The 12,382-nt window shown below is 46.3% G+C and overlaps 1 protein-coding gene across 2 annotated transcripts in view; it reads right to left on the bottom strand.

Annotated features, from left to right (window-relative positions):
- Window positions 1-5,102: 5,102 nt before the first annotated feature.
- CA5A (carbonic anhydrase 5A) overlaps window positions 5,103-12,382 on the bottom strand; it is a 33,847-nt gene continuing 26,567 nt past the window's right edge. The window contains exons 6-7 of one of the 2 annotated variants that reach the window (XM_019742752.2): window positions 8,110-8,265; window positions 5,103-5,414 (exon numbers count right to left, since the gene is read on the bottom strand). In XM_019742752.2, the coding sequence (XP_019598311.2) occupies window positions 5,271-5,414; window positions 8,110-8,265 (300 nt within the window). In that variant the 3' untranslated portion in view covers window positions 5,103-5,270. The remainder of the gene's footprint in view (window positions 5,415-8,109; window positions 8,266-12,382) is intronic. The other variant, XM_074314468.1, reaches the window with a different exon arrangement.

Here is a 12,382-nt window from a genome sequence, read left to right as displayed (position 1 = left end):
CCAGTACGGGAAAGGGAGGGTCGGAAGGGAGAGATGGCAGTTGACACGAACCTGCAAGCTTCTCACACATTTGTATTGTTACAAAACGAGAAAATAACATAAAAGCAAAGGGAGGAAGCCTTGAACTTTAAAAGTTGGGCCAGAAATTCTACAATACAAGCCTAGGCCACAATGGCGTCACTGCGAGAGCCATCCTACAAACCTGCAGACCTTGACTTCCGTGCCTGGCCGCCACTCCGGACAGGGAGTGGAAGCGCTTGTGTTTGTTATTTTGTGCTGTTGCTTTGAGGGCTGAGATCAACGTCTTTCCTCTCAGTGTGTTTGTGGTTTCATTGCCATGTGTCAGGTGGTGTGCTTACCGGGAGAATCTGTCTCAGGGTTAATGCCGGTTTTTTCAAAATAACTGACAAAAGAGAACATCCATCAGGAGACAAAGACATTTGTGCAGAGGAAAGACCTGTATCAACATGAAAAATGAAGAGCAAAGTACCCCACCTGTTCTTGGAACTCTTGTTGGGACATGATGTTACTGTGTGGTGAGTGGAGCCCAGCTCAGGGCGCTGTGGACTTTTCTCCCTCCTGCAAGGTCCCGCTGGGCCTTTCTCTACCAAAGTCCCTGTGGCAATGGATGGCCCACGGAGAACTGACGCATGGCTGCTGTCTTCCCCCATCCCACACTCCACCTCAGAGACCTCACCCTCCAATGACTGTCATTCCTTCCATATCGGAGAAGGCCACTCTCATGAGCCGCGAGAGAGCTGAGCAGGTGCCTTTTATGGATGGAGTTTTCATTAAAATCCAACTGCAGGTTATCATAGAATCAGATTTCTCACTCAACTGTCAAGTTCAGGACTTTGTGTGTTGCTGTGAGGCTGCATTCTTTTTCTTTCACTTAATTGCACACATCAGAGAAGTCAAGAGCAAAATGCTACACAGGCTTCAGAGGACCACCTCCAATCCAGAGGTCGCAAAAGTCTCCACCCCTCAAGCGAGCCCCCCAGTTTCCCCATGAGAATGATTTCATAGAACTTGTTATAACAGCTGTATGGAACTGCTGTGGTCTTATCCTTGGCCACCCAATTCGGTCATTTGGGGAACTTTGTAAAAACCCCATTCCTCAGTCCCAGGGTACCACAAGCTTTGGGGATCAGGGCTGAGCTCCCCGTGGTTCTGACACACAGTAGAGTTGAGCATTGCTGAATATGCATGAAAAAACTCAGCCTGGGTCTTAGCTGGGAAGGCAGCTGTGTGAACTGTTATTGGTAGTGGCATGCCCGGTTGTTGGGTCAGCTCTCAGTTATTGATTATAAGCGAGTGGGGACATCAGCTTAGAAGCTGAACAGAAGCTTGTCTGTTTTGATCACGTCCTTTTCCAAAATCTCTTTTGACTCCTTTGAGCCCATCCTCTTTCACCCAACATCACTACCGAACTCGATCCTTTTAAGAGCCAAACATGTTTGATTTTAAACCATTTTTGTTGAGAAAGAATTGCCTGTGCCCTGCCTTAGTAAATAGAGTTGACTTCTCTTGGTGGTGCTGGTGACCTGGTGGCAGTATGTTTCATGATACCCTCAATAGGTAGCTAAGGAAGGAGGCAAGGGAAGGCCTGCCTGCTGAGCCTCTGCTAAAGGACTCCAGTGACATCCCTTGTTCTGTGGCCTCTGCACTCCCATCAGGGCATCCTGGCGCTTCCAATCTCCTGCCTGCTTCACTCACTCCTGCAAGTGCTTGAGTCAACCTCCCAGGTGGCCTCGTGTCCTGTCTACAGAGGCTCAGAAGCCTGAGCTCTCTAAAATGGGTTCCTTTAAATTGGGGTATAATAACCACCTCGTGAAGTGTGTAAACTGTATGAATATTGAGTACTCACCTCGTTGGTTTTTAACATACGTACAAACCCATGTAACTAACGCTCAGTGTTAAGATAGTGAGCTGTGTGCGCCCAACAAGGTAGCCACTGGCCAGCCATGTGTGGCGTTTACATTTTAACGAATTAAAGTTATGTGCAATTAAAAGTCATCCCCTCAGTCACACTGACTACATTTCAAGGGCTCAATGGCCACGTGTGCCCAAGGGCTGCTGTATGGCTCTGGAAAATCCCACCATCACAAAATGTGCTACAGGACAGTGCAGCTCTGAAACATTTGCAATAGCCCCCACTCCCTGCCCTAGGCCCCCAGGCTCCAGTGCACCTTTCCCAATCTATCTCCTCCCCACATCCCCAGAAGAGACCAACCTCAGGGCTATTTGGCTAAAGTTGCCACGGATAGTGCGCATATACAGTGTGATGAGCTGACTAATAGCCCAAGATGTCTACATCCTCATCCCTAGGACCTGTGACTATGTGACATTACGTGGCAAAGGGACTTTGCAGGTGTGACTAAGTTAAGGGTCTTGAGATGACCTTGGGTTATCCAGTGGGCCCAATGTCATCACAGGGTCCTTTCAAGAGAGACATAGCGGTCATTTGTTATAGCAGCCATAGGAAACTCTCTATATGAGATAAAGCCCATTTCGCTAGAGACTCAAGAATGGTTACATTGTCCTAAAAGACAAGGAATATTTGGGGGTCCAGACCAAACTTAAAATTATCTCCTTCTTTCCTGGACACCACCCGTCTCTGGCAACTGGAGCCACCCACCCATCCAGAGCCCTGCACCCAGCTGTCACATCCACACCTCACACACCCATCACCAATGCACCCAAACTTCTTTGTTTTGCGGTGAAAGAAAAATGACTCTGGAGCCTGTGTAAACCAACATTAAAACCTGTTGCGATGCATTTGGACAAAACATTGTAATATCATGGGCGCCCGTGAGCAGTTACACTTTTCCAGGAAAGAATGTGCACAAGGAAGTTTAAGATTGCTTTCTTTGTAGTAAGTGCCAGGACACTGAATAGCCCAAAGGCAGAATGTAAATTGTTGGCATGGTAAGTTCTGTGATTGGGAGAAAACAATGTAAATCTCTGCCAAAATAAACCACATCTATAATATAGGTTCTCTTTGATGTTAGGTGTTATTTGTGGACTGTAATGCATCTATTTATTCTTTATCTCCCCAAAATGAGATGGAGTTTCTCACTGCCCTTTGGGAGACAGACGAGCATTTGCTCATTTTTCTGTGCTGTTTCTCATTGTTTGTCTAACAGTAAGGTAATGCTGAAAGATAACATAATTAGGTTGTTGGTGGTGTTGCATCTCTACCAGAGGGGAACATTTTTAATTCTCTGAAAAGAAAAATGCTATTATCAATTAGGCGGTAATTCTGCATTAAAAAGGAAGGACGTTCTACAACATGGATAAACGCTGTGGATGTTATGCTGAATGAAATAAGCCAGTCACAAAAGGACAAGTACTGTGTGATTCCATTTATGTTTGATTCCTAAAACATGCAAAATCATAGAGATAGCCACGGAGGAATATTTTTCCTGTGATTCCCCAGACGATGTAGATGATGTTGGATCTGCTGGCAGTTTCTGGGTGTGGGCCGGGATCGTGTCTCATGAGGCCGAAGGATGGAAACACGGACCCAGGAGAGGCAAAGAGTTTTAAAAAGAGGATAGTTTATTGAAAGCAAAGGGTTAGAGCTCCCAAGTGGGAGGGGGTACCAAATGGGGGTGGCCTGTGACTGAGGCAAAAGCTCTTACTTTTATACCTTCCCTTGCCTGTTTGGGGAAGGGAAGCTGTTTGAAGAAGGGAACTGGCGCCTTCGAATGAAATTTGTCTACCGGGTTTGTTCTGCTTGTCCATCCTGAAGGGATTAGCAAAGTAACCCACTCTTATCTATCCGATCTGCTCCATTTGTCAGGCCAAAAGGAATTTTATGATTAACCTCAAGGCCTTGTTACGTTTTGTCCTGGAGTGAGGAGTGATTTCAAAACCTGGAGTTTTAGGATATAGTTGTCTTTGTTTGTTCCACCAGGGACCTCCCTGTCTCCCTAGGGACATGCTAGCTAACCTGTATCAATAGGAAGTAGAATAGTGGGTACCAAGAGCTGGGGAGAGGGGAAAATGGAGAGTTATTGTTTAATATGGATGGCAGTTTTCAGTTTTACATGATGGAAAGAGGTATGGGGATGAATGGTAGTGATAACTGCAGATTATGAATACATTTAATACCACTGAACTATACACTTAAAAATGGTGTAAATGGCAATTTTGTTATGTATATTTCATCACAATTTAAAAACAAACAAACAAACAAAAGACATTACACACCTTCCAGAATGACCACAATAAAATGGTGGCATGTCCTTTGGAGGAGTCAACTCCTTGGCTTTGAAGATGGAGGAAGAGGCCCTGAGCCAAGCAGTGCAGGTACCTCTAAAAGCTGGAAAAAGCAAGGGAGTGGATTCTCCTCTCAAGCTTCCAGAAGGAACCAGCCCTGCCGAGACACCTTGAATTGTGGACTTCTGGTCTCCAGAGCTGTGAGACAATAAATTTCTGTTGCTTTAAGTCTGCAGTGTGTGATTGCTATGGGCTAAATTGCATCCTCCAGATTCAGATGTTGAAGCCCTAACCCCCATGGTGTCCATATTTGGAGATGGGACTTTCAGAAGGTAATAAAGATTGAATGAGGTCCTAAGGGGGGGGTTATAATTTGATAGGATTGGTGGCCTTATAAGAAGAACGCGAGCGCTGTGTTTACATGCATGCACCAAGGAAAGGCCATGTGAGGTGGGCACAGGGAGAAGCCACCATCTGCAAGTCAAGGAGAGAGGTCTCACCAGAACCTCATAGAGCGGACACCTTGGTCTCAGACTTCCATTTTCAGAATTGTGGGAAAATACGTCTCTGTTATTTAACCCCCCAGCTTGCTGTCATTTGTTACAGTAGCGCCACGCTACTGATCTATCCAGGCATTTGGAATTGGGTAAAAGGATGTTAGGCCCAGACTCTGTTGCCTGGGAACTATGGGGTGGACATGAGTGTGGAGAAACAGAGGGCACCTGCCTGGAGAGAGGAAAGCATGGAACCGAGAGAGGGCTGGGCAGACGACCTCAGTCAGCAGAGGCTTGTTTGGCCCACCTGAGGCTGCCATGCATGGCTGGGAGTCCCAAGAGATATTCCATGTCCCGGATATCCATTCCCCATCATACTTAAGCTTCCTTCAAGTTATTTTTATTGCAACTGAAAAGTACATTGACTAAAATAATGATCTCCATCTCTCTTTTTTAATTTCAGAGGTTATGGATGATCGGACCATGCAACTTGGGAAACAACACTTCCTCTTTTTAAAGTCGATTTTACCCATGGACTTGGACGTAATGAATTTAGGATCTGGTGCCCTCTTCAGTGGCCTGGAAGGATGAATGGACCTTCCGGTTCATCAGGGGTTGAATTGGGCGGTAATTGTTCACCATCGTCTTCTCTTCTTCACCAAGTGCAGAAAACAGGAGCGTGCGAAACGCGGCCAGCTGGAATGGAGAGCAACTAGAGTAAGCTGGGCACAGGTACCGAGTGAACCAGCTCCCAAGTGTCCCTCATGCCTTGTATAGTCCCCTCCCACAATCATTCAGGGACGGTTCTGTGTGGCCAATACAATATGGCTGAGGTGACTCCTGAGCTAGGTCAGGAAAGGCATTGCAGCTTCCATCGTGATCTCTTGGATCAGTTGCTCTGGGGAAGCCATTCACCACGTTGTGAGGACACTCAAGCAGCCCCACAGAGAGGCCCATGAGGAGAGGAACTGAGCCAACAGCTAGCACCAACGTGCAGGCCACTTGCATGAGCCACTTTGGGAACGAATCCTCCAGCCCAATTCAAGCTTTCAGAAAACTGACATCTGATTGCAACTCCACGAGAGATCCCAAACCGGAACCACCCAAATTCTGACCTGAGGAGTGATTTTTGTTTTCTTAGGCCACTAAGTTTTGGAGCTATTTGTTACACAGCAATAGAGAACTAATACATACGATAGAAATGCTAAAAAGTAATACTTTATTTGCTTTTCATTCAAGGAATTAAAAGATTATTTTTTAATGTATCATCTCATTTGTTCTCAGAATATACTTATGAGCTCTGTGAGAATAACTCACATGTTTAATTAAATACAGAAGTGGGATCTTATTTACATAGTGACCATTTACCGAGCAAGTCAGATCTGCACGGCTGATGAAGCACCCGACGAGCTATGTAGAACACTGTGCACACAGTTTCCCGGGCACTCCAGCTCAGTGCTCTTGCTTCGCCCATGGTTTTGACTCTGAGAAATGCAGACTTTCTCCTCTCTTTCACCTGGCAATCTCCTTTCCACTGACCAGGAGTGCACACACCCTAATACCCCCTCCCCAGGGTAAGGGACTTCTGCTGTACATTTTTGTATAATTCTCATCACCCTGTCTTAAAAGTATCCACTTATGTTTCCATTGTCCCAACAGACAGTAGTGTACAGAGACTAACATCATCGTTTCTATATCACCCCCTCCCTCCTCAACCCCTCTCACCCTCTCCTGCTGCAAACCTGCACATAATGGGTGCTCATTGCATATTTGTAGAGTGACGGAAGGAGTCTTGGTGACAAGGGCCGTTCTTCAGCCAAGGCCTTCCTCACATCTGTAACAGTTCTGGTTTGGGGATAGGGTGGGTAATCTACACCCCTTATGTCAAAGTTCAGACTTTCAGAGCAAAAGGCATCATTCCACATCATTTAAATAAGAGAATAGTTTTACAGATTTGTGAGGCTGGAAGACCTCTAAGAGCTCCTCTAGAGCCTTCAGAAGGAGTATCGCTGAACCAGAGGTGATAAATACTGTTGTCATTGATCAGAAATGTCTGCCCTGGGCAGAGGTAGGTGAGTGACAGCATGCTTGCTGCAGATTTGTCATCCCTACATCTAAACTGCCCTAGACAGACAGACTTTCTCCCAATTCTTGAGATTTCCAGATAAAAAGATACAACTTTAAAAAAAAGTATACAAGGAATATCTACTTATTTTAGAAAAATAAAATAGAATATTTACGTAAGGAAAAGGAAGAAAATAAAAACCACTGCAGAGCAGTAACCCTGGGAAAATTAGTAGGAACTTTGTGGTGTGTATCTACGTGCTAGAATAGGGTATTGTTCAGTAGATCTTCTCTCATGTCCCCTTACCCCACTGACTTTGGCCTTGCCATTGTAACATGCTTTGGTCAACAGGATGCAAATGGGCATGATGCAAGCAGAGCCTTAAGCGTGCATGTACGCTTTGGCTTGTCTTTTGCATTTTTGTCACTTACTGTGACAGACATGAGAGCATGAGAGACACTAGGCCTGACCCAACCCCCAGTCACATTCTGTGAAGCCCGGCCATCCACAGCCTAAAACAAAGCTTCCCAGACAACCCATATACCCACTAGCAGAAAAAGTAAGTGCTTGTTTTAAGCCATTGAGTTGGGGGAGGGGGACTTGTTACATAGCATTATTGTACCAATAACCGACTAATACCCTCCTTCTGGAATTTTCTCTCGCACATATAGTTCCATAATTTCTTAATATGGCATGTGAGAAAATCCTCTGCAATTCCAAATTTTTTACTGTTCTAGAATTCAAAGAAGCAGAACACACTAAAATCTTCTCTTCTCCCTCAATGATCCTACTTGTTTAATCGCTTTCCAACATCCCTCTATGACATCCTTTTCTTGGGTAATTTATTTGCTAACAAACACTTACTGAGGGCCCATTATGGGTAAGGACCGATTATGTTTTAATTATAATAGCATTTCTGTTCTTTACCCTGACATAGACTGAAGAGTAAAGACGGACAGAGTTCAACCATTAGTCCTCAGGGATACGTGACACGTCTGAACTCTAAACCACTAAAGATTAGATAGTGCCAAAATATAACGGTTTTCCATCCCGTATCAGTCCCCTCTTCCTCCCCCCCCCACCCATTTCTCTCTCTCACACCCACTAATAGCTCAAGGTCAGAAGAAGAATTGTGATTTCAGACACCTCTGTTCAATCTCAACGAGCTCCTAGTTCAACTGGAAAATTCTTCTTATGCAGGAGCATCTAAAAACACACCAAAGAATAAAACTCCACTATGTTTGCTCACAATATCTCAATGACACTACCAAACAAGAGGAATTTCTTCAATGCAGTCCCACTCCCCTGGCTACAGGTGCAGCTCACCTGATTTGCAGCCACTTCAATGGGCTTCTTCTGAATGATCCAGGTGACTGACTCTGTTAGTGGAGGAGTGGTGAGGGAGCCCGGGTAGGTCCAGTAATCCCGGCAGGTGGGCAGCAGACAGGAGGGCTGGAAGGGGCCCACAGCTGCACGCGCATCCTGAGACACCGAGACGAGAGGCTGCGTCAGTGCTCAGGCGGAGATGCAGGAGGCGCAGGAAGGGAGGAAACCGCACTCCATCTTTATTTCGGCCATGTGGCCTTCATGTGTCTAGGAGGGAAGTGTGCTCCCCGAGATAAAGGCTGTGCGGGTGAAGCTGTCACATTTGGAAGCAGCAATAAGAAAATGTGACCCCTGTAGCAGAGTGCAGATCCCCACCCAATGCTTACATTTTTCCTTTTAAAGTTATTTTCTTTCCTACACCTAGGCTGTGACAATATCTCACTTTTAAAAATTGTGGTAAAATAACATGCACAACATAAAATGTACCTTTCTAAGTGTATAGTTCTGTGGCATTACCTGTATTTACATTGTTGTGCAACCATCACCACCATCCATCTCCAGGGCTTTCTCATCTTCCCAAACTGAAACTCTGTCCCTGTTAAACACTAACCCCCCACCCGCCTCCCCCAGCTGCTGGTGACCACCATCCTCCTACATTCTATGGATTTGGTTCCTCTAGGGACCTCATATGAATATAATGCTGTAGTGTTTGTCTCCTTGTGACTGGCTTATCTCACTTAGCATAATGTCCTCAAGGTTCCTCTATACTGTAGCATGTGTCAGAATGTCCTCCCTTTTTAAGGCTGTATAATAATGTACCGCATGTGTTTATCGATGCATTTGTCAATGGCTACTTGAGTTGCTCTACCTCTTGGCTATTGTGAGAAAGGCTGCAGTGAACATGAACGTACTAATGTCTCTTAAGGCCCTGCTTTCAATCATTTTGCTTGTACATACCCAGAAGTGGGAACGCTGGGACCTTTGGGAATTCTATGCTTAAGTTTTTGAGGAACTGCCAGACTCTGTTTTCCATATTGGCTACACCAGAAAATATTTCACTTTTAAGGCAGCTGGACTTCTCTTTAAAGCAGCCATCCCAGACCTAAGAGCCTGGTAATGACACACATTCAGGAGGATGGCCCAAGTTCAGCAGATTCCCTGACTCTTATGCTAAGACTTTCCTTCTCACAGAGAGCAGGCTGTATTGCCGGAGCTGGACAGCCGTTCTCAACCATCTCGTGCCAGGTTCTCTGTGCTGCTTCCACAAGGGACTCCTGTCAACACATCCTGCTTGGGAACCTGTGTTCAGAATTCACGTTTGCTTGCTTTCTGTGCTTTATAAAAGGATGGGGAGAAACCTGCCTCTCTGAGTTCCAAGTGCCACCATTCGTTTTCATTCATCCATTCACAGTTATGTGATTAGCACCTATGGTAAACCTGACTCTATCTCAGGTGCTGGAGTATAAAACCACCACCTTCATGGAACTCATCTTTTACCAGAGGAAAGCAGACAGCACGCCAAGTAATAAGTAAATATCTAGCAGTATACACGGTGATAAGTGTGATGGGAGAAAATAATGTAGGGCCGCGAGGGGGAGTGGGCATTTTAGGAGGGTGGTCCTGAAAGCTTCACTGGGACGGTGACATTTGAGCAAAGACATGGAGCAAGTGAAGGGAGAGGCCATGCATGTTCCCAGGGAAGAAGAGCCTTCTAGGAGCAGCGGACACAGCCAGCGCCGAGGCCCTGATGTAGGGGTGCTGCCTGATGGACTAGAGGAACAGCAAAGAGATCATGTGGCTAGAGTGAATAAGTGGGACACAAAAGCAAGAAAAAGAGAAGGGGGAGCCTGCAGATGGGGCCATCCCTGCTTGAGCCCCAGGCTGGGCTCCCTGAGGGCATCCATGAGCAGAGGCAGGAACAGGGGGCTCAGCACAGCGCCCGGCAGGTACAAAGACAAAGGAGGGCTTCTGGGCCAGTCTCTGCCTCCTTGCAAACCAAAGGCATCAGAGAAGAAAGGACCCTCAGAGTCCCTTGGGTCGGTAGGCCCAGGACGGTGGCCTCCACCCTCTGTAAAGAGTGAGACTGAAAGGCCACAAGGGGTCACACCTGAAAGGAGCATAAGACTAAGCAGCCTCAACTCCAGACCCATCCTGGGCAGGGCACTACCAGAGGGTATTCAAGCCTGAAGCAGACGTTCTCTCGTCCCCAAGGACGGAGCCCTCTCTGTGCATCAGAATCCTTCTACCCAGCCTTCAAAGGCAAAAGCATGGGGCCCAGACGACCCAGCTTGTACCTTCATTGCTGACTTGAATCCATCAGAAACCGGGAGATGTTAGTTAAGCGGCTGAAAGGAAGGAAGTAAATTGATTCACACTGACAGACAATTACGAAGGGCCTTGAGTGTGCCAGGTGCTCCACTTAATGATTCCTTATCTAGTTAATGTCTTCAAAACAGCATTATTGAAATATAATTCATCCCTTTAAAGTGTGTGATTCTATGGCTTTTTTTCTATTCACAGATAGATATGCACAACTGTCACCATAGTCAATTTTAGAATACTTCCATCATCTCAAAAAAGAACTCCGGAAAAAAAAAAACACACACCAAAAAAACACAGTAAATACTGTTTAGCTATCACTTCCTTTAACCCCTTCACTCCTGCCCCATCCTGCCACAGGCCTTACTCATCCGCCTTCTCCATGGATTTGCCTCTTCTGGACATTTCCTATAAATAGAATCATATAATATGTGGACTTTTGTGATTGGTTTCTTTCACTCAGCTTAATATCTTCAAGGTTCATCCATGTAACATGTGTCAATGCTTCATTCCTCTTTATGGCCAAATAATATTCTATTGTTTGGTCTAGTTAATTCTTGAAGGAAACAGGTCACATGGGACAAAATGCAAAAGTATCAGTGGGTGTGGTGACAAATACATCCCTCCCTTCCCCAGCCCTAAAGGCTGCCAGAGACGTTCTGAGGCTGTTACCTTGAATTTTCAGAACGAGGCTTTGAAGAGTATTTCTATTTTATTGATGAAGAAAGTAAGCTAGATATCGACTTTCCCGAAGCCACGCAATTAGACAGTGGCAGAACCCAGACACTACAGGAGGTCTGTCCCTTTCCAAAGCCAGGGCTGGTTCCTGCCTCCCCAGGGCCTGCAGGGGTGGGCGCAAAGACAGTGGCTCATAAGAAGAAGCAGCTGAATGGACCCACCACTGTGCCCACTGCCTGTTTCTTGCCAATTAAAAATTTGAGAGAACATCTCCGTATTTCCAGTCACGTCACCAGGAGCTCTGTGTTCTCTCCCTAAAGTACATTAGGGTTCAGAACAGCTTGTGATACAGAAAGCGGCTGCCCCTGGGGGGCCCCAGCAAGTCAAGGCCCCTCCTCAATGTGTCTGTCAGCCCTGGTGGCTGAAGGGTTAGCGGGCAGCACACAGTGTGGTTTGGACCACTGTCCATCACCAATACAGACAGACTAGCTCCCGGTGGACGGGCGCCCCCTTTGTACGTCTTTGTGGTTCTCTTTTCTACTTATGTGCATCCCACTTTGGCAAGAGGGAAGGTAGCTTATAAAGAAAGCTCCATGTGATACAGCATGTCAGAATAAAAACAGGAGAAAAGGCAAAACTATAGGGGTTGGAACAAATCCGTGGTTGCCAAGGCTTGGGGCGGGGGGTAGGGGCGGGGTGGGGCTTGACTCTACGAGGGAACATAGGGTGGAATGTTCAGGGTAGGGCACTGCTCTGTAGGGTCCTGGCTGGGGGCCCTGCGACTCTATGAATTTGTCAAAACCCGTAGAACTGTACACCACAGAAGTCACTCATAATGTTGCAAAATTTAAAAATCAACCCAGACATTAGAGGAACCCAGCAGGAGGGAGCGCAGACTGTGACAAATGACTCTAATGGTTACACTCCCCAATCCATGGAGCACAGACTCCTGCTCGCTAAGGCTAGGCCTGGTCCTCTTGAGATTCTAACTCTTAATTTTCAGGTGAGGAAACTGACCATGAAGACCAGCAGTATCTTCTGTCATGGCACTGATATGATGTCTCCCATGTGCTTTGCCCAGGAGACCCTGAGTTAGCCCACATTGGGGGAATTCAGGGGTTACTCTCTAGAGCTTTCCTTGGAATCAAAACACACCCCTGAATAAACAGGACCTCACAGTCAGTGACTTTCTTTCCCAGCAGGAGGTGGACACCACGCCATATGGGAGGTGGATGCTGGTGGGGAAAACATCCCAGGTTTACTCTGGCCTCTGACC

The sequence above is a fragment of the Rhinolophus sinicus genome, linkage group LG11 (assembly GCF_036562045.2).
Source record: "Rhinolophus sinicus isolate RSC01 linkage group LG11, ASM3656204v1, whole genome shotgun sequence".
NCBI lineage: Eukaryota > Metazoa > Chordata > Mammalia > Chiroptera > Rhinolophidae > Rhinolophus > Rhinolophus sinicus.
This window is presented reverse-complemented; position numbering and strand designations above follow the sequence as displayed.